This window comes from Fusarium tjaetaba, assembly GCF_013396195.1.
Source record: "Fusarium tjaetaba strain NRRL 66243 chromosome Unknown NRRL66243_c0000095, whole genome shotgun sequence".
NCBI lineage: Eukaryota > Fungi > Ascomycota > Sordariomycetes > Hypocreales > Nectriaceae > Fusarium > Fusarium tjaetaba.
This window is the reverse complement of record NW_023501291.1, coordinates 38659-60520: the sequence shown is the minus strand read 5'-3', so window position 1 is coordinate 60520 and position 21862 is coordinate 38659. Positions and strand designations below refer to the sequence as shown.

The 21862-nt window shown below is 48.4% G+C and overlaps 7 protein-coding genes across 7 annotated transcripts; 2 read left to right on the top strand and 5 right to left on the bottom strand.

Moving 5' to 3' along the window:
* Positions 1–1199: 1199 nt before the first annotated feature.
* FTJAE_5073 (het-c2) lies at positions 1200–2010 on the top strand (the record flags this gene model as incomplete). Its single annotated transcript, XM_037351544.1, has 4 exons — positions 1200–1344; positions 1400–1458; positions 1548–1666; positions 1716–2010. The coding sequence occupies 4 exons, from the start codon at positions 1200–1202 to the stop codon at positions 2008–2010; spliced, it is 618 nt and encodes a 205-aa protein (XP_037207820.1).
* A 1743-nt stretch (positions 2011–3753) lies between these two features.
* On the bottom strand, positions 3754–4914 carry FTJAE_5072 (arylacetamide deacetylase; the record flags this gene model as incomplete). The annotated part of the gene is made up of 1 exon (XM_037351543.1): positions 3754–4914. The coding sequence occupies one exon, from the start codon at positions 4912–4914 to the stop codon at positions 3754–3756; it is 1161 nt and encodes a 386-aa protein (XP_037207819.1).
* A 2768-nt stretch (positions 4915–7682) lies between these two features.
* FTJAE_5071 (aspartyl-tRNA synthetase) lies at positions 7683–10580 on the top strand (the record flags this gene model as incomplete). The annotated part of the gene is made up of 1 exon (XM_037351542.1): positions 7683–10580. One exon carries the CDS (start codon positions 7683–7685, stop codon positions 10578–10580), a length of 2898 nt encoding a protein of 965 aa, XP_037207818.1.
* Positions 10581–14675: 4095 nt separating this feature from the next.
* Positions 14676–15194, bottom strand: FTJAE_5070 (uncharacterized protein; the record flags this gene model as incomplete). Its single annotated transcript, XM_037351541.1, has 1 exon — positions 14676–15194. The coding sequence occupies one exon, from the start codon at positions 15192–15194 to the stop codon at positions 14676–14678; it is 519 nt and encodes a 172-aa protein (XP_037207817.1).
* Positions 15195–15801: 607 nt separating this feature from the next.
* On the bottom strand, positions 15802–16968 carry FTJAE_5069 (uncharacterized protein; the record flags this gene model as incomplete). The annotated part of the gene is made up of 3 exons (XM_037351539.1): positions 15802–16232; positions 16516–16809; positions 16860–16968. The coding sequence occupies 3 exons, from the start codon at positions 16966–16968 to the stop codon at positions 15802–15804; spliced, it is 834 nt and encodes a 277-aa protein (XP_037207816.1).
* A 1013-nt stretch (positions 16969–17981) lies between these two features.
* FTJAE_5068 (endo-1 4-beta-xylanase) lies at positions 17982–18951 on the bottom strand (the record flags this gene model as incomplete). The annotated part of the gene is made up of 3 exons (XM_037351538.1): positions 17982–18588; positions 18636–18754; positions 18802–18951. The coding sequence occupies 3 exons, from the start codon at positions 18949–18951 to the stop codon at positions 17982–17984; spliced, it is 876 nt and encodes a 291-aa protein (XP_037207815.1).
* Positions 18952–20268: 1317 nt separating this feature from the next.
* Positions 20269–21405, bottom strand: FTJAE_5067 (gnat family protein; the record flags this gene model as incomplete). Its single annotated transcript, XM_037351537.1, has 5 exons — positions 20269–20329; positions 20379–20551; positions 20602–20636; positions 20687–20760; positions 20807–21405. The coding sequence occupies 5 exons, from the start codon at positions 21403–21405 to the stop codon at positions 20269–20271; spliced, it is 942 nt and encodes a 313-aa protein (XP_037207814.1).
* Positions 21406–21862: the final 457 nt, after the last annotated feature.

Below are 21862 nucleotides of genomic sequence, written 5' to 3'. Positions count from 1 at the left end.
CAAGACGAGAGCTACAAGTTTGTTGAAGATCCTCTCAGCGACGAACTCTGGGAGAAGTGGACAAGCCAGGCAGACAAGAACACCGAGCTATTCCGCCACTTATTCCACGCCGATCCAGATGACCATATCAGGACTTTCGACGATTATGATCGATATCTTCCTCCACGCGGTGTCAAAGCTGGCCATATCTTTGACCAGTTCATGCCTCCCGAAGACGCCAGAGAGAAGCTGTCGCAAATCAAGGGCCATTTGGTTTGGTTCCCCTTGCGCTTCCTCGAAGATGCTGAGATGGCGGAATGGGGATTGCAGGTCAATTCTGTGACTGAGTCTATTTACACGTAATCGGATGATTTATGGTATAATGTATTGGCGTTGATAGTCTAATGATAACATATGTGTGATTTGAATTACTGTTATTTTGTTTATGATACCCTTGCCTTGTCTAAGGTAGGTAGGTATCATGATATGGGCCCACCTTGAGCGTCGTCAGCTAACACAACACATACCTACTACCTAAGGTACCTAAAGATAGTGCTTAGCAGGCTTGGTGATTTAACGACATTTCATTTCAGAGCAGATCTTTACACTTGTAGCGCATTTCGGTTTCACGTATCACTCTTCATAGAACCATTTATTTTCCAGTCTTGACTGAGAGTCTTACCACGTCGTACTATAGATTGAGCCTCTCGTCTATGTCCTCCACCCTGATCAACGTGGGAGACTGTGGGGTTTGGGGCGGTCTCGACGGAACAACTAAATCGAGCCCCGAAACACAGTGCGGAGTGTGAGTATTTCCACTTGACCCTTCGATGCAGGTCCTATCAATACCGTCCTATTTGGGTGATGAATGACCCTCTGAGGCCTCTGCATGAGCCCCATTAAGATCTTCAGCCCGCTATAGTCTTGACAAGTGTCTTAGAATGCTGCTTGGGTCGATATCTTCTGTTTCAGCTGTATGCACCAGCTTTATCTTATCTATATACACTGTACGGCTGCCCCTCCTTCACCGTCTTGAGCCCCTCACTAGGTCCCCTGAGCTAGACCCCTCCTGTGTTGCTCCCTGTCTAAACCTACCCGCAAAGGGACAGCTCAGCTTGACCGCTTCAACGTTCAACGACACCTCATCATTTTTAACTCTCCTCCTCCTGTCAAACACTCTCTCCTCCTCTTCTCCATTCACTTCTTCATCATCAATCATCATGTCTGCTGTCTATCCTCCCGGTGGTACCATCGTCCAGTCGCTCAAGCGAACCTTCGCCGACGTTCCTGTCGATGAGGCCAATGGCAATGCTGTCTCTACCGTTGAGTTTCTTGAGGCTTCTGAGTCTCTGACCACCATTTTTGGTACGGCACTGTCTCAAAGTTCTTCTCAAAATTCAGCGACTAACTGCGCCTACAGATGCCATTGGTGGTGTTGCTTTCGGCCCCGTCAAGAAGGATATCCTTGGCAACGTCGAGGTTCGTCACATCATACTCCCTTTCTCATGGCGCGACAGCAGCCGCGATGTATACTATCCCCATCGAACGAATCTGACAGCTACCTACAGAAGCTCCGTGCTCGCCACGCCGCTGCTCCAGCCGAGTCCGCTACCGTCCAGGACCTTGTCCGCAACGAGCTCAAGGCTGGCAAGCACACTGCCACCGAGGGCTGCCTCTGGCTCGTCCGGTATGAACAATCCTTCCCGAACACGCCTCCCATTAGCTAATAACTCCAGTGGTCTTGACTTCACCAAGCAGGGCCTCGAGCACAACGTCCAAAACCCCTCCGTCGAGCTCTCCGACTCCTTCCGCGACGCATATGGCAACACTCTGAAGCCCCACCACAGCTTCATGGTCAAGCCCATCTTCAGCGCTGCCATGTCCGCTGTTCCCTACCGAAAGGACTTCTACGCCAAGCTTGGTGACAACCCTGAGAAGGTCCAGACCGATCTTGAGGCTTATCTTGCTTCTTTCTCGAAGGTCGTTGCCATCCTCAAGGAATTCATCAACAGCAAGGAGGCCAAGTGGTAAAGAAATTCATCTTATACCAGAAATGTTAGTGTATCAGTCTGTGGCTTGGGCAGAGCTGGTTTCGATACGTGACGCGTTGGAGAAAACGGCTTGATTGATGAGAATACTTTCAGAATCGAGAAGCTATCCTACAGAATATGTCTGGCAGATTGCGATAGTAATAACTGAAGTCTCAGATCAGAATAACGAAAACGAATATACATGCATGATCATACATTTGCTATCTTGCTATTGTTGTGCTGATGATGCTTACCCTAGACCGAGTGCGCGGATTTGGACCAACTCATCGAGTGTGAAGCATGCAGTCTAATCAGGATGGTTATCATGTGATTTCGACTGGCTTGAATGGACCATGGAGTTTTCCAGTCACTCTTGAGTATTGAATCATAACTCCATGGCAATGACATAATCTCTCAATGGTCAACAGTTTACCTCATTACAAAGACTTGGCATAAAGCAGACATAACTTCGTACTTCATCGTCGAGCCACATCGAATTCTCAGAACCGCCACAGACCATCGCGAAAGGACTGACACTTTGCATGATCACATCCCTGATCGCCTGAGCCACATCGGCACTTCGGAGCCGAGCACACCACCCAACGGCCGAACACCATGTCTGTTTGACGGTATGGGAAAGTCATAAAAAGCCGATCTTGGGGTCCTAGTAAAGTGTGGCGACAGGCCTTTAAGGATTTGAAGCTTACTGGGTATGATGATGGCGCTGAGTGAGATAGCGGTGGATGCTGCTTATCCTAGCTACTTAGTTGAGTAGTTAGTTGATGACAACTATCTCAATCTTGGCATTCTGATTGAAAATCCAAACATATCGTGATTTTGTGATCTATTTGAACGTGAAATGCTCGCCTGACAGTTCCGTCATGGGTTAACGCGATGCCGGAGTCCGATATATTTCCCCCGGGATACTCGGGCCCTCCGAAACGCGAAAGAACTCGGTATATTGACAAAACCCCGACGAAAAAACTTCACTGTTTTGACTCAGTCACAAGCTCAGTCGACAACACAAAATGTCCCACACTATTCGTGCATATAAACGCAGAAATAAGCAGCTGACCAAGGATCCCCGCACAATGCTTGTAAGGCGAAACTAGTCTAAGCTGAGAATCCCATGATACATGTTTTGACAATTGTGATTAAGTATGTGTAGGTATACGGAGTATGTAGGAACCAATTGGCGTGGGCTTGTGAAAATGCCACATGTTTACGACCCGGCCAATGTTGGGGCCTCCGACGCTTCCGGAGATGGGACCCTTAAACCAGATGCTATTGCCAAGTATCTTTTCCGTTGCTCGAAGTACCTAGTTCCTAGTCTTGATTTACACCTGGGGTGGACACGACTGAAAGCAGCAAATGCCGAAGGTTGTCTCTCTTGACAGGGCTGGGAATGCTTGTCTTGGATTGAGTTGGCTTACATGCTTGGTAGTGGCTGGATCATGATCTTGACAAGAACCAAGACCCTGATGCTTATTTTTGCACTGCCACCCGTTCCTGGATCATTATGTCGGGAAATCTTTCTTATTTATATTTGAATATGTATGTAATGTATTTTCTTTCGCTCAAAACCGATCATGTCCAACCAATGCCCTGTGTCTCATATGTTGCCAAGTCTGGTCTCATTAATCGCATCATGCGCCGCGCTAGGTTGAAAGAAAAAGGAAACGACCACGTACAGCGAACAAACAAAAATCGAACCCACGAGAATCAAGAACCCTGCTAGGGGCAACTACCTCCCGGACCAGGTTTTGAAGGAGAGGTACTTTGGTCGCTTGAGAACCGGCCTTTTCAGTCTCATTGATCGCATGGATTCAGTGTCGGTCTCGCACTTCTGCCCAAACCAACTGGCCATTGTCTCCACGGCTTCTTGATACTCAATGGCAACACTCTCTTTTGGTGACATAGGTGGTGGACAATCCCATGCGTGTCTCTCTCCTTCGACTATACGCAATGTGAACTTCTTGTTAGCAGCCTTGAGGCGATTCGAGAACTTGAGACCCTCAGCCAGGAGCATGTCATACTCGCACAAGACCAAGTGAATAGGAGGAAGCTTCTTTAGCAACTCATCAGGCATCAAACCCGGGGATAGTCTTGGGTCGCAACGTTCCTCACGAGGAATGATTGGGTAGATGAAGGAAGCGTCGATAAGATCTGTTAGACCCTTGGGTAAGGTAAACTCCGGCTTTGAACATGTAAGCCGCTTTTCCGGACGCGAGATGGTCCAGTCCAGAAGCGGATAGTAGAGAGTGATGCCGGCAATCTTTGGAGGCTCTATAGGGAACTTGTAACCCCATTGATCTGGGTCGTTGAGAATGAGCCAACTTGCCAGGGCATTTGTGGCCCCAGCGGAAAACCCCGACAGAATGATACGATCAGGGTCTATGCCGAATTCCGCCGCACGATGCTTGATTTGAAGAACTGCATCCACACAATCCTCGATTGGTGTTGGGAAGGGACAAGATGGGGCGAGACGATAGTTGACAGTGAAGACAACCGCGTCGAGATTAGCCATGATAGCACCGGCCCAACGGGCATCGTCGGTGCCTTGACCGAGAATCCATCCGCCTCCGTGGAAGTTTATAACGGCAGCCCGGGCGCCGAGCGCGGGACGGGGCGGCATCCATACTTCGGCCTTGATCTTTGTCTTGGCGCGGTCGGCGCGGCTAAGATCAGCCTTGGACAGGGTAGCATCGAGCCAGATGTCCTTGGTTGGTGAGGGTGCAGGAGGATCCGTTCGATTAGCGATACTGAAGCCCAGACTGGCAGCAGAACGAATAGCTTGGGCACGAGCGATCAGGTACCATCTAGAGCTGGACTCGAGAGGATTCACATAGCCCGGAGGTTCCGGAGTGGTTGGCCGTGACTCAGAGGGGGTGAATTCAGTTTCCATATCAGATGCGAAGAGGGGAGAGGGGAGGGGTCCCAGCCAGCAAACACCAACACCAGCCTATGAGAGTATGGCTTTTGGGTGAGACTGCAGATTGCAGCGGGCTAGGGTCGAGAAGGGTTGTCAGGAAAAGACGGCAGAGACAAGAGAGGCTGCAAAATGAGGAAGCACAATCCAAGCCCAAGCCCAAACCCAAGTCAAGCCAAGACGAGACCCGGCTGTCACGGAGAAGCGGTGGGGAGATTTGTGTGCAACACGTGGTTGACTCAGTATGCAGTACAGTACGATAATGGTACAGCACGGGAGGTATTTCTGTAAGCGCGGTAGGAGAAGTAGTAAGGGCAAGGATTGGCTCAGAATTGCTGATCAGAAGGAGAAAACAGAATGATAGTTTGCTGATGTGCGTGTGTGCGTGAGGTTTGATGGCGTTTAAGGTAGGTTTGTGGTTTGATGGGGGGTAAGCAGTTTGAAGTTGTTGACCGTCATTAGTAGTACGTGTCTCGCCTACGAAAGTGGAAAAGCAGGTTATCAAACAGTGGTAATCAAATCACCCGTTGACTGAGGTGATTTTGAGAGATTGATTATGTGAATGTAAATTAAGCGATAAGCAAGCAACACACGACAGGCAAGACAAGACAAAGCTGTAAAACCTGGTCAGAACCAACCAAAGTTGCTAGGTGACGTGAGGTTGGAGAGTCGATGCTTATGACGTATTGTCTCCCGCTTAGCTGGGTCAATTTAGTGGTCAATGCGGGAGCGGAACGCCCAAGCGGGGTCTGTTTTTAGAAGGAAAAGAGAAGAGACGAGAGTCTAGAATTATTAACCACGAAGGAGCCCGTAGATACGAGAATGTTCTCTTGATTAGGCTAGCTAAGGTACTGCACAGCATAATCAGCCACAAATTCCGTTTGGCCTCTCATTTTATCTGGATTGACGTCAAGTCAGTCACCGACAATCTCTCGTAAACAAACCTGGTCATCAGCCCCTGATTTTACCCTACTCACCATCGACAGGTAGGTAGGTTGTAACCATTACAGAGTCTTGGATGAAATAATATTCAGAAATACAGGTTATAAAACGGACACAAGGGCACTGAAACATGAAAATCAACGGTTTGATAGTCGTCAATCGCCGATGAGTTCAGGATATGTCATTGGTCTTGGCTGCATTATCAAGCCAATTCCGGAGCATCTCCACCGACCTCCAATCACCAGCTCCGTGCGGCCCCGCGCATCCGGGGGTGGGAGAGTCTACGAGCCCTGGCGCTGTGAAAATTTAGAGCGATCCTTCTGATGTCACGGAATCAACACCTTGTCCTAAATTTGTATCACACGTTGACGTATCTGGTACTTCTGGCGGTACGTAGGGGCATGCCCAGACGGCAAACGGCAGCCATCCCTTGCTTGTTTGGGCGCTTATGGGTGAGGCCAAGCTTGGGACCTGAACGTCTGACGGCAATAAGGCCTTGGCTTTGTTTGTGTGTCTGTGGCGTCTTGTTTGACGTCCACTGGTGCTGTCTTCGTGGCTGAGTGCAATTGATCGACTTGACACATTAACCCTTCAGTAAAAGTCTGTGCCAGTTTTTTAGACATTCTGAAAGAAATTTCTGAGAGACATGCATTGAAAAATCATGACGGAATCAATTACTCGGGCTTTGCGCCCTTGGAGGCTCTTACATCCACATGCCACTACCGGGCCCGTTATTCATGGCGTGCCATGCTTGAATCAGCGATGCCCCCCAGGGGAGGAAATAAAACTCGGAACCTTGAAGCCTAACTGATAAAAGGATTTAGGTAACTTAGTATAAATTTAGGATGAGTTTAGGACACCTTTTGTGGAGTTTATTCTGTCACCCTAAACTTAGGTCTCGTGTTTTCTTACTCCCTAAGGGCCCCATATCCTAGGGCTGTTAGCTGCTACAGTAGGGTGCTAGTGCTAGACCCGAAGCTAAAACCGGTGCTGACTGACCTGTAATTGCAATTGGATCTACCCGTAAATTTCTCGGTACCCTCTCGCGCGGAACGAGTTACATGGCAATGCCGAGTCATCTGTCATCCTCAACCTCCACGCCGCGGGTTTATGCACTGGGCCGAGCCCGAAATGGTGGTTGCTAGAGTAAGCGATAGGAATTTGGCAATGAAGTTTTTTACTTTTCTTCACACGGCATTGTAAGCAAGTCTTGTTTCCGTGAGGCCGAAAGTGCCGTGGATGCGGAGTTCATGTCGTTGGCTATAACTGATATAAACATCTCGACATTTCCTATTTAGTGTCTCTATTCTCATTCACACCAACCAGTACACAAATTAGATATTAACCAAGCGTGGACTCTACCGGCGGTCTACCCTGATATCGACTTCAGCCACGTGTACCTTGATACACTACCTATTCAACGCTCCCCTCGTCACAGCCACGATTAAATCAAAGATTCGGCCCTGAGTAACAGCCAAAAAGGAATCTGAATAACCAAAAGCAGCCCACTCGATCGTCATCGACTCAAGCAAGTATTGCGGAAACAGTCCCTAGCAAGCCAAGTCAGGATATCAAGGATTTTTCAAGTGTGGCTGACCCACCGTGCCACACCCTCCATCTCAATTGAGAGCAGTCCAGCCAACCAACCATCCATTTCATTCTGAGACAGAAGCAGACATTCCCGGCTAAGGGCCCGTCATCACAATCAGAATCAAATCACCCCCAAATCCCCGATCCTCTGATCCCTGTCCTCCGTGCCCTGGTTCCGTCCGCGGCCCTGCGCTACGCGACGCTACCTAACTATGACGGGCATCCTTGCTCCCGTCACATCAGCATTTGGCATGCCACTACCTTCAAAGAATCGTCTAAAAGGATCCTCGGCCACCACAAATTCTTCCTCAACTCCCCCTTCGCCTACTACTTCTACCTTTTCTTCCCCTTCTATCTCTTCACCTAAAACTCCTTCACGTTTAATCACTTCCTTCACTCCAGCCCCGGTGCAGGTCCCCTCATCGCCCCCACTATCTGCCGTCTCAATAGACTCGGTCCTCTCACAAGCCAAAGCCAAAAGTCTGACATCATCAGCGACGTCGCTCGATATGGCGAGCCCGGAGACCAGCCGGCCTGCTTCAGCAGTGCTTAGCATTGACACAAGACCATCCGCTGCTATTTTGAGTTCGGCTTTCTCATCGCCTCGTTCCGCGTCTCCCTCTAGAACTATTCGCGAAACCATGCGCGATAGCGCCGTTGAACTGCGCAATTCTGCTCGATCTAGTATGGATGGCACAACCACCACTACCAACGGCGCTGTTGTTCCCAGCAGCCGCACTTCTCTCGACAGCGGTCGAACAAGCATGAGCTCTGACTGGCCTGTTCACCCTGGCGAAATCAACACTATTGCACAGCTCGATACTTTGCCCATTGGCACCGAAGTCACTTTCCGAGCCCGTATCGAGACTCAGCGACCTATTTCAAAGGTTCTCGACTTCCTCCTCCTCCGCGACCAGACACATTCCGTTCAGGGTGTTCTCGCCCGTGATGCCAGTAATGCCGACTTTATCACATGGGTACGAAAGATCAACCCCGAATCTCTTGTCCAGATCACTGGTATCCTCAAGAGCCCTCCCGAGCCGATTCGATCGGCTACACACTCCAATGTTGAGGTCGACGTCGGGTCTGTTCACCTCGTCAACCCCGCTCAGAACCTCCCCTTTAGCAACTACAAGCCCCCGGAGACCCTGCGCAACCGCATGAACGCCCGAATTCTCGATCTCCGACACCCTTCCAACCAGGCGCTTTTCCGTGTGCGCTCAATGGTCTCCCGCATCTTCCGAAACACCCTCGAAGAGCAAGGCTTTGTTGAGATCAATACCCCTAAGCTTCAGCCTGCCGCCACTGAAAGTGGTGCTGCTGTCTTCGCCGTAAACTACTTCGGTCGTCGTGCTTTCCTCGCCCAGAGTCCTCAGCTCGCCAAGCAAGAGGCTATCTCTGCCGACTTCGGTCGCGTTTTCGAGATTGGCCCTGTCTTCCGTGCCGAGAACTCCAATACTCACCGTCACTTGACGGAATACACTGGCCTCGATCTTGAGATGGCCATTGACACCGACTATCATGAGGTCATCCAATTCATCGACATATTCCTCAAGGAAGTCTTCAGGACCGTTTATGCCTCACGAGAGCTCGAGGTCATTCGCAAGAGATGGCCTAGTGGTGAGTTCAAGTGGCTAGAGGAAACCCCCATCATCCCCTTCAGCGAAGGTATCCAGATGCTCCGTGATGACGGACGTGACGTCGAGGAGGAGGATCTGTCGACTCCCGACGAGATGAGACTTGGCCAGCTTGTGCGCGAGAAGTACGGTACAGACTACTACGTCCTCGACAAGTTCCCTGCCAACGCTCGCCCCTTCTACACTGCCAAGGACCCCGAAGATCCCAAGTGGACTCGGTCTTTCGATATCTTCATTCGAGGCCAGGAGATTTGCTCCGGTGGTCAACGTATCCACAACGTCGATGAGCTGCGCGCCAACATGGCTGCCGCTGGCATGGCCGAGGATGGTATGGAGGATTACCTTACTGCCTTTGAGCTAGGTGCTCCGCCCCATGCTGGTGCTGGTCTTGGTCTTGAGCGAATCGTGGCTTGGATGCTTGAGCTTGGTGATGTTCGATATGCATCTCTATTTCACCGTGATCCCAAATCTCTTCCTACTAAGGCACCTGGTTTGCCTCACCCTGAGGCTGATACTACCAAGCCTCACCACGCCGACTCTCCTCCTCCCATCGAGAAACTCATTGCCAACTACGGTGATGCTACCAACACCTCCTGGCTCGATGATCGTTTCCAGATTTGGCGACACTCCACGGGTGCCGCTGTTGGATGGGTCCAACGCGAGAAGTTTGCTATGATCACTGGTGATCCTCTCTGCGACCGCAGCCAGTACACTCAAGTCATCCGCGACTTTATCCACTACATTACTGTGGACCTCCGATTGACACCTTTCTGGATGCTGGTTTCTTATGAGGTCCAGAAGATTCTTGCCTCTGAACTTCGCTGGCGAAGCTTGTCTTGCACCGAGGAGCAGCGTGTCGACGCTGATAAGCATAACAGCGCCCAGATCGATGGCCTTGCTGCCAAGGCTCGCCGCGTTGAACGTGAGGGTGTCAAGATCCATGAGGTTAAGCCCGACGAAGACTTCATCTCTCGTGCTAACCCCGCCATCGAAGCATGGAAGGGCACTCGCAAGGGCAAACAGGTCCACCTTACTGAGGTCCGCCCCTGGATCGACCAGGAGCACCGCCGATACTTTGCTGCCGAGAAGGATGGCAAGGTCATCTCCATGGTCGTTTTGGCCAAGCTTGCTCCTCGCCACGGCTGGCAGGTCAAGTGGGCTCTGGACTTCCCTGGTGCCGTTAACGGCGCCATCGAGGTGCTTGTGAGCTTTGCTCTTCAAAACGTCAGCGGAAAGGTTACCTTTGGCGCTGGTGTTTCCGAGAAGCTTACCCCTGGCGAGCACGTTGGCGGTATTCGTGCCAAGTTCCTCAGTGCCAGCTACCGATCCATCGTCGACAGTCTCGGCCTCCGTCGCAAGGCATCATTCCGATCCAAGTTCGGTGCCCTCGGCGAGGAAATCTACATCTGCTACCCCAAGCACGGTGTCGGCCTGCGCGATCTACAGAACGTCATCAAGTTCTTCACCGACTAAACAAGATCGAACTATCGTCACACCAATCACGTCAATGGTGCCAAGCGAGATACTAGCGAAGTGAAGAGGAGGTTTATTGCGTTTCTTTTGAAGATACCATACTTTACAGGAGATTGGAAGCAAGAGGATGCGACGGAATAACGGCCTGTGCTTTTCTTTGTTTATGGAAGGGTTTGCCTGTTTAATGACGGTTGTTTTTGGATGTTAATTTTCTTTGTGGCAGTCTTACGAATGTGGTTCATGTTTAAAATTCCCCCTTAGATACCAAACCTGGATGAAATACCCTCTCTAGACGGATCATCTCTTACAGGCTGTGCCTGCTGATGGATACCAATATTACTAGTTACAGAATACATTTGCTTAAATATCTTGGTCTCCCTGAGACGTCGCGACGTAATTGAGAGATGTGCACATGGCTGACTACGTGTTACACATTCGAGCCATTGGGGTCTTGTGGCCGAAAACGACCAACCAACAGAAAGAGACGTTGAAGAAATAGGACGTGAAGCCTCAGCACATGCGCATGCGCCCGAAACACTGACAGTTACTCACAACGAAAACGGAGAGGCATGATTCGACTGTATTGTACCCAAGTATCGCTGAGGTACGGAGTACAGTTGGCGATTTGGGAGATTTAGCAGCTGTTGAACACAGGTCACGGTCTACACCTAGAGTCAGTGAGACACACTCATAGACTGTTTCATTTGAATGAAAGTTCAATAGCTTCTGGTTCCAGAGCTCAGGAAGTGGTTCATCATGCGTCGTGGCTGAGTGCCCGGTTGCTTTTGCATTCACCATTTCAGTACTTGTGTTACATGGATAGTTGCACAAGCTTAGTAGTAATGGAGCGTATCTGAGCATCAGATAAAGTTTTAGGCTATCCTATAGTCCACTTTAGGCTAGGATTTTCTAAGTTTAGGATAGCTATGACAAGCTCTTACAATGTAGAGTTGGTCTCTTGGTTGCGTATGTAGTCAACAACCCATGCTGCGATATAGCTAAGGCAGCTGCAGAACAATAAGGTGAGTTGTAGCAGAGGATCTCATTACAACTTCAATAACTCAGATTTAATACTCTTCTTGTGCTACGCAGAGCTCTATGTAGTGAACTTCTATTGTCTGTAATACCATGACATCTCCTTCTTATTCCGGCACTTGGTCAAGAGCACCACAAGTGGAGAGCTAACGATGAACTTTGATCAGAAGTTCTAGATCAAACTGCAGCAAGGCTACAATGTAATACTCTACCTCTTCCGGCAGATTGACCTCGTATTAATAGGCACCTTTAATAAAAATATTAGTCTACAGGTGGTCTAGAAACTATTCAGGTAGGTGAAAGATACACCCAGAACGGGCTACCATGTTTCCCATACCAATGGGGAATACACTGCACAAAAAGCAAAAATTACAAAAAGAGAGGCCGGTCTCGTAGAGGGAAACCAAACAAGGAATCGAAGAGGAGCCTCACGGTTGGGCATACCAGAGTATTGCTCAGTTTTCGAAACCCGCCTCGCTCGCTATGAGACCATTCTCAGCCCTGGATCCCTTTGTGAAAGACCAATTAGTTACTGCAGCTTATATAACTTTTGCTGGTATATAGGGATGCTTAATTCTTATTGGTTGCAGGTTCATCGGCCAGAGGAGGACGAGCATCTTGACACTGGCAGCCGCCCGCTTCGTCCTCTCTACTTTCGATAACTTAATTTACTACATAGAGCGTCTTGTTCTTGCCTTTTGGGTAATTGAGTAATCGGAATTAAGTGTTCGGCATTGGTATTCACCTGTAAATCTCATCGTCGTGTGTTCAAGACCTCAGTGGCAAGGTCACTGGATACCACTTCGCACAGAGGAACCCAACAAGTAGAGAGACAAATTTATATAATCCATGGACGCTAATAGAAGATTAGTATAACAGCTGTTTCTAGTTTGAAAGGAGACAGGGCTTTAGGCAGTACAACTGGGGGGGATCTTGTTTAGACGACCAGTGGGGGATTTCCGTCAACATCCTACATTAACTGAAGAAATCAGTAACTAACAAAAGAAGAACAAGAGTGCCTAGGCATATCTTCACTCTGGATACATATGCTTTTTGAAGTACCAAGTTTGAAGTAAGTGTGCTACACCTCGATGATTAGATGATGCGAGTGAATAACGTGCCATGCTGTAGTCTGATCCGTGTAGTAAGGCCAGGGGAGGCAAGGGAACTTACGATCTCAGCCATAAGGGATGAGAAGACTGAGGTAATGTTAGTATAGCTTTAGAGAACCTTGAGTTCAGTAACTATCTTTGGCACCCCGATCCGAGATCTGACGTTGTCAAGCCCCATACCTTACGTTTTGCAATAGAGTGGATAGAGAAGGAGTGGAGGTTGTCACCTGAACACACTTGGACATTCATGTAAATCATCCTGGATTTTATTTCCATACGCCTCGAGCTTTTTGTGTTTATCTGTGCTATTCTGCCGCGGTAGGAGCCCATCTATCTACTTTGCGTCAAGCAATTTATCGAGATGGCTGACTACCTTCTCTCAACGACCTTCACGATGAAAACTCAGCGCTGGTCACTTTGAAGTGTCCTATCTGGGCGCAGTAAATAGTGCTCTAGGCTTTTAAGCATCAAGCTTTGTCGTTCTTCAGTTGCAAAGTCTTCCAACAATGCACATCCGGGCGTGGCTTTGACGTTGACTGCATAATAGCCAACTGGCGGGGGTGTCTCTTTCATTCATCTCAACGAGATTGGTCGAAAGTGATGCCAGTGTTAAGTTTAATGAGAAGGAACGGCGTGGGCCTATTGAGTAGACCATGAAACAGGTAGCTGGATTGTTGATGTGTCATTTCGCTGATGGGGATATTGTTCAATAGACCTTGCCTTTTACGATGCCTTTGTCAATGCTTCTTCTTTGAACGAGCATGAATTAGGGTCCTTGTATGGGACCGTGGTCTGGCCTTTCTTTTGTTCATTACTATAACCGGAGAGAGTGTCCTGGAACGTTGACGTAGGTGTAACGCCTTGAACACCTGGCGAACACTCCCAGTGCCAGAACAACCTCTGCGCCCGATGTTCACTCAGGAAGCCCGTGGTATATTCAAACTGACAGTAGCAGAACACAGAAAGAGTTGTCTGCTCTGAAGGCTCCAAATTTGCCTATAAATTGAAGACTGACCTCGATCAATCTCAACCTTCTTCTCATCTCTCAACCAACAACCATCACAACATCTCAACTTCACAGCATCAAATCTAACAACCAACACCCACCCATCACACAAAAGCCTTCCACCCAGCAATCTTCCATATCTTTCATCATGCCTTTCTCCAACCTTTGCAAGGTCGCTCCCGTTGATGCCAAGGCCCCGACCACCATCAACACTCCTGTCGACATGGCCAACCCCAAGTGCAGCTGCCACTGCGGTTGCAACAATGTTGTTACATTCTCCGGGGGGAACCTCTGTGAGTCCTGCAACGACAACCACAACCAGTAGATGCCGTGCAAGACTACTAGTCATGACTTGACTGTGCGGGTCGTTTGCAAAGTCAACCGTCGCTCTTGGAGGATCACATGGACGAAAAAAAGCTCAAGCAACTAAAAAAAAAGAGGAAAAGAATAAAACCGAAAAAGAAAAGGGTATTGTCTCGCTTCACTGTTTGCGATTGACTGACGAACTGGGTATTGTGCAGTACGGACGAAAGGGATTGGTGATTTGTGAGAAGAAGAGTACGAAGCACAGGTGGATTGGTCCTGAGACCAGACAAATAAGTAGATAGTGGTAAAGCCTAATATACAGGACTTTCCAAGAAGAAGACCCCCAAGAAATAATTATGCTAAACTGTGAGCGGATTGAGCTAAATGGTCCCTTGATCATCGCATCCGATAGGTGTTCGAGATCAAAACACCCCGACAAGCCACTCAACAGGCCTTACCAACAAATAACAAATAACCTCTGACAGCCCCGGAAGCAGTATGACCAACCTCAAATATCTAGCAACGTGCCCCGCCCTGTAGTCTGTTGCGCTAGCCACCTGTGTTGTCATGGCTCGTTACCGGCAATGAAGCCTCTCCGAAACGCAAGACTAAGTTAACAAGCTTTCCCATATCACTCTAGATAAGCTTGCCTTCAGGAAGCATAGCCGCCGCATAAATGATCTGTGAAATTGGTCTCAAGCCATCTTGATCATGCCGATGGATATGCCCGTCCCAAAACTCGATGAGTATACTGACCTGTTCTTTCAATGGCTCATCAGGTTGGACGCACTGGGCCACCAAACAGGCTTCAGACTCTTTAAAAGCCAGACTCTTGGAAATGCTTCCTCCAATATCCGCGGATTTTCCATCAAAGAGGTTGTCGACTAGATATATGGCTTGCCGAGTAAATGCCTGCGGCCACTTCTCGTGAGTGTAGAAGTGACAGATCCTTAAGCCCACGCCAAGATCTAATGGTTCACCACCAGGGTACATTGAGCCTTTCTGATGCATGACCTTCTCATAGTCACTGATTCCTTGTTTCAGAAGTTGGTCCTTTCGGCCCTGTTGTACTGCTGTCTCGAGAAGCATTCTGAAGACCACAAATCCAGTCACAGCGTCGAGGTGCCCTTCAGCGGGAACGAGGACCTTGTCCATATTTATGGAGATCTTCTAGACCACCTTGGGTCCACTTGAAGATTGGAAGCCGAACTTCGGATGGACTGCTTTGGCTAATTGAATGGCTAAGTCATTGAAAGACGGATCGTGGATGGCCCAGGAGAGGCGATTGAGAGCAAACATCCAAAGTCAGATAGTGATGGTACTACCAAATCAGCACCAGCAACAAGATCAGGAGGTCTTTGGACTGACAGGTGTTGCCAGTGCCGAGGCACTCTTCTCTAGGTAAGCTCTCCGCAATGTAACACAAGCTTGAGACTTCTCAGTTATATCCATACCTCTCTGCTGCTCCTTCTAAACTTCACTCGAAAAGTCGAAATGAGTTCAACAACGCTCATTTATGACGTAAGCCTTGGGCGATTCAATGAATCGTCGAATGCCTTTCTCCGCTTCATTTTATCATTCTAAAACTGTTGAAGTCCACGCGTGCTGGCGAAAAATCCGAGTGCCATAACTGTATGTCAACGTAGATCCCCTCGACACTAAGTTGTTGTCGTAGGAAGATGATCCGATATGTGTAACCGAGCACTAACAAGTGATTTTTTCCCCTAGATGCGATACAGCTTTAGAATGAAGAGGCTATCACTCAAGAGACTAACTCATGTTCTTCAGCGAATTTTGCCTGGTTCTGGATCCACTGCATCACTTTGTCATCGGAATTCGAATCAGAAAGCAGCTGTGAAGTTCCGGCAGCACCGCTTAAGGCTGCAACTAGTATAGAACCCCATTGCATGTCAATCATGTCCTTGAAGCGAGAGGCCTCCCCAGTTTGCATTCGTATAATGATGAGCTTTCCTGAACAGAGAGGTGCTCCATCACTTATAGTGGCCCGAATTCTCATCCCATCGCGGGCCTTTGGTGGCGGATCTCCAGATGTATGGAACTGATCGATCTCATCAAACCACTCTTTTAGATCATGTCCTGTGCGGGTGTTGAAGATACCAATCTGTTGGCCAAACCAGTATTTGGTTTGAGGCATCCCCCGGAACTCCAAAACCACATTAGGCTCCCCGTTTCCTAGAGATTGCACTTCAAGGCATTTAAATGCAATGTATCCTTTGGACCACCAACTGTAAACTTGGGGGTGAAGAGAGATCATATTCCATGCCTTATCAGATTCCCCTGGCTTATCTCGGTTATTTAGGTAGCGAGTGCGATTGGCAAATATTCCCGACTAAAAAGGTTCGATGAGGCCCTAAGCAGAATGTTCTGTTGATGTGTTCCTGGGTATCATTCCAAGTAAATGGTGCGATATGGTTTGCATTCGGGTATTTTGCACTCGTGACCACACAGATATTACCATCACGCGCCAAACATTTGGTTTGTTCCGTGACGTCTATGTTGTGTTTATCGATTCTGGATAACTCGACGGCTTGAAGTTTGTCGGTATACTTGGACTCGCTTCCTGCCGAGCTTGGCGGCTCAATTATTTGTAGTTGAAGGCTGGCTTCCGACTTGACTTCAAAAGAGATCGTCTCATCGATATCCATACTGGAGCTACCGTGGGATACAGTGCTTGGGCATGGGATAGACGGCTGGCCAAGTTGACCAGAAACGAAAGTCTCACGGTGTCGTTTGCATAAATGTCGAAGATCTTTGATGGGTTTAGCTGACCGTGTATACTGCTCAGAGTAGCGGACTTACAATACTTGCACGACGGTGAGATAGCGTCAATACATCTCTGCATCTCAAAATCGAGTCTTCTTTCTGGCATTAAATCGTTTGGTCCGAAAAGCGACAGCGGGATGGTCATTATTGCGGCGGCATGTTCGGCACGGAGGCAGAAGTCTTTTGATTCTGCCCGGCAGCAATCTCGGATCATTGACTGGCCTCGGGTCCGGAAAATAATCAGGAATTCTTAGGTGTGGTCACCACCAAAAGTGTCCCTATTATTTCCCGGACACCTAGACTGGATAGTCTTCGCGTGTTGAATTCTTTCATCGATTTCTTCCAGTGGAAGAAGATGGGCTGGTTGATGTTGCGATTGCCTGATAGGCATTGAGCGGGTCATGGTGGTGGTTGTTTCTCGGGCTACTCGAGAAAATATCTATGAAATAAAATGAATTGAAATTGGAGTCGGAAGAGAATAAATAGAAATTTCACAGGAGTCCACGCGTGCTTTTCATGTCAGCCTTGGAATACTTACACCAAAGCATGGCGGGTCAGGTTGCCATTTATCTCTTACTCGGGCACTGCAGTGTAAGGTTTGTTCACTGCAAACTGTAATACTCAAATTTCCACTGAACTTTGAAGGGTGAACGTCATTAAATCCTACAGGTCTCCTAAGCTCTATGTGGCGTCCATCAACTTTGAGACTCGCCTCACCGCGAATCAGAGATTCAACTCACAACAAAGGTAAATTTTATACCACGAGATAATCGATATGTAACAACTAAGAAAGAATAAGAGCACTTGAATCCTTAACTCTACGAGTTTCAGTGATAGATTGTCAACAAGTTTTACACAACAAGTATATACAAGCCACTATTTCCCAACTAAAGAGCGAGGATTAATGGGTATGAAAGAATATAGTCTCTCCAACTCTAACTCCAAATCACCGGCGATCCTGTCGTTGAAGCTCTGGAGGTACCACTGGCACCCTTTGCAACTCCGATGACATCGGGTAGCTTCTGTCCAGCTCCGGCCACCACATTGTCCGTAAATGGAAGCGCACTGCTGAGGTTAGTATCCATGAGTCAGCTGGGCTGTGACACGGAGAGCACTTACAACGGCACCAGGCTCTGCTCGGAAGGTTTGTGCTTAGACTTATTGGCAGGGCTCGTTAGCGCCAGTGTCAATCTCTTGTTGCTGGGGTTGGTTCTCACTGCCAGGCTGCTGGAAAGAGTTTCCGTTGCCACCTTGCTGACCGTTTGCGCCCTGAGAGGCATCGCCTCCTTGGGAAGCGTCACCGCCCTGGGAAGCATCACCGCCTTGGGAAGCGTCACCGCCAGTAGATCCACCGGAAGAAGCACCCTCAGAAACGGTCATGTGAGAAGATCCGCTGCTGAAGTAACCCTCAGTAGCGAGGATCTGGTAGTCGTGGGTACCGAGCTTCATACCAGCCTTCTCCCAGGCATCGAAGTGAAGACCAGTGTCAACGCTACCAGTAGAGCGATGCTGCTGGCGAACAGACCAGTACTGCTGGAAGGTCTGAGTACCGTCGATTGAAGGGGCGTTGGTGCGAGTAGTCTCGAAGATGTCGTAGGTGCTGCCATCAGCCTCAACTGTACCCTTCTTGGTAGCACCGCTGGAGGGGTTGTAAGTACCGAAGGACTCGACGATGTAGTACTCGACAAGAGGGTTTCGGGTCCAGCCGTAGACGGAGAGGTAGCTGTTGCCATTGGGCTTGTACTCTCCCTCATAGGAGATGGTTCTACCAGGTATTAGCAAGAGCCATGTACAAGGTTATAGCAGACTTACCGAGCCTTTCCAGGAGACCAACCCTTACCACCGACGACGTTACCACCGTCCTTCCACTCCATGGAGTAAGAACCTCCCTCACCGTTGGTGTAAGTAGCATCGGCACCGCCATCACTCCACTGTATAGAGTCAGTCATGGTCCGAGAATAATGTTGGCTGTACATACCCAGGAGTAGTAGAATCCGTTGTTGGTACCGGAACTGTTGGGAGTACCAGCCCGCTTGGTAATCTTGGAGAAGAGACCTTCTTTGGAGGGCGCGGCAAGAGAACCAGCTACGAGCGACAGCCCAGCGAAGACGGAAGTGAAGTGAACCATGATGAATGATCTGAAGAGAAAAAAGAGTGTCTTAGAATAGAAAACGAGTGTTGAGTTGGAGGATGATTCTCTCTACCATTGTTGCGAAGTTGTTGGTATAGATATAGAAAAAAAGACCCTTGTTATATCACTTCGTACTATTGTTTCGAATAAACATGTGGTGTTGCTTGGTCTGAAACAACTTGTGGGGCCGGCCCGTTTTGCCGATCGGATAATGATTTGACGTTTAATGAACGAGGAACGAGGCTCAATTTTTCCGTCCATTGGATGATTGTTTTGGTGTTTCCGGGAGATGCTGATTTTAATGCGTTGAGCTGATGGTGGGCCGATCAGATCTAGATGCCAAGCGAATATTCATGCTTTCCGCTCAGCCTCGTCATGTTCCAAGTTTCAGGTCTACAAATGGTATTTTTACCGAGCAATGAACATATAGATGGCATATAAGATAAGATGTATTGAATCTTGGCATAGCGAAGTCGCTGCTCTTGATATCGTCAATCAACATCAGGGAGAATATCGTCTCTAGCAATAAATCCACGGCAACTATTCCGGCTCAAATCCACTCTTTCAACCTCACGTTCCACAATTAATTTCAGTTGAAACGAGGCAACAGTCGTATTTTGTAACCATCATCGGCAAACGGCAGCACCCTTAACCTGAAACTTGGCATAAGCTAGAACCATGTGGCCCACGTTTCGCGTTTCAAAGATAATACCCGATATCAGGCTATTCTCAAAAGTCAAACACCCAAATACAACTGCATACGTCAACCACGGTAGATCTGACCCAAAAACATTTATACATGATACAATATGGTTGCACATTGATTGAATTTAAAGTAATGCAGCGGTTGAGGCTGACAACTGCCCTGGAACATGTTTAGCCTGAATGAACTCAACCAAGATAACGGATCGATCGTCTTGAATATCCGAGATCAACACTTGATATTGTATGCCATTGCGGGTCTTCGCTATAATCCGTTGTTACAGAAAAGTTCCTCGAGTGAACCCTGTGTACATCCTACAATCACCGATGCGTCTCATAGACGACTGAGTGCAGTCCAAGGTTAATGGCGATTCAGTAGCATGCATCATAGGGTGGCAGAATGACTAATTCAGCCAGAATGCGAAAATTTATTGGGCTTCTGGCCTCTTTCTATCTTCTCTCTGTCTGCACTCTGTCTCAATCGTCTCTTTGCACCGTCTATTCGAGCCTGTTTTCAACCAAAGTGTAGTTCCTGGGCACTAAGCCTGTGACACATGCACCTAGCATTCGTCCAGAGAAATCTTTTGCGCAGTCAAGAATCCTCAGAGCATTTTACGCGTTCTTGGCACCATTGGTTTCACTGGGCGGCTTCTCTCCGACAAACAGCAACACCCTGAGATTGTCAGCTCACAAATCCTATAACAAATATCACTAATACTTACCATGAAACCCTCCAAGTCGGGTTTCCATTCAATCTCTTGCACATTCCTCGACTTCCATCATTGTCTGGCGCCACATCAGCAGAACACCAGCCGTCATCAGCAAAGTCAAGAGACTTTTCACGAAACAACTTCGCAGCAAGCGTCTTGGCAAGACCACGTCGACGAAACGGTTCCTAACGCATGATTAGCTTCTTGTCGTGTCTTAAAGGCATAAGATACGTACCTCGCAGTGGAGGCTGATTAGTGAGCCATCGAACCCTAAGTCCAATTAGAGTTGAGCCGCATGATTTAGGCTCGAGGGAACTTACCCAGAAAAGCCCAGGAGACAGGCGTTCCGTCATCAAGCTTGATTACCAAGCTTGGCATGCGTCTAAGGACTTGTCTATAGAGTATCAGCCAGTATTCCGGCCGGCTAAAATCAGGCTTACACTGTTCTCGGGATATTGGTTCGGGAGATGACAACTCGGCAGTCATCGTCTGTTGCCGTTCCCCAATGCATGCCCTCGGGTAAAGCTATTTCTTCCTTTGGTAGATCCTCGTACTTGAAGAGCCATTTGTCATATGCCCCCGTTTCACGAGCCTGAACTCGGCCTGTCTTGGAGAGTAGATCTCGGACTGAGTCGTGCAATGTTCCAACCAAGACAGCATCGCCATAGACGAGTGGACGCCCATAATCTTTTGCTATCACGACACTCTTCTCGATTATCTTTTGAAGCTGGTGTTCATAGATAGCCGTGTCGTTAGTGTCGGCATCATCAGGATGCTCGAGGGTCGAGTATATCCACATTTGCGTGTCAGGGCCACCGCCGACGTCGATATAGGCCGCAGTGAATCTTTTCGGAAAGTCTACCCCTTCCTCAATTTGAGATTCTGATGCCAGAATGACTCTTGCTGTCTCTCGTAGGCCATTTTCAAACTTGGTAAACTGAAGACGTCGAAGGAGGGGTAGCGAGTAGGGCAGTTGATTAGTCAAAAGAGCCAAGAGCTGCTCTGGTACCGCGGTGTAGACCTTAACAAAATCCGCCATTTTGATGACTTTCAAGTCCCTCAGATGGTGTAAGACTCGGCAGATTGGGAAATGGCATCGAGAAAAATAGTTCGACATACGTGGATGAATCATTCTCACACATGGGTAAATGTCGGTTATCGGAAAGATCGCAATGGTGACGCCTTTTGGCCAGAAAATGAGTCACTGGTATCACTTCCCTGTCTTTAGAGTCGCGAACATGTACTTCCGTTCAGTATAAAAGCTCAAATATCGAGACGTGTTTTCCTTTTTACCTCCGATTTCGGGTGGTCGGTATTTTGAGGTATGAGTTAGTCACTTAGACCATTGGACTCATATGATATGTGTCTCATGAGAATCGAAAGGTAGCCAACCGGGTAATGTTTTGCTTCGGCTTGCTACTTGTCAGAGCTATAATCTTCCCAGTTACTGAAAGTCTGTTCAGATGAGAGCATCTTATTCTACCTACCTTCGGCTA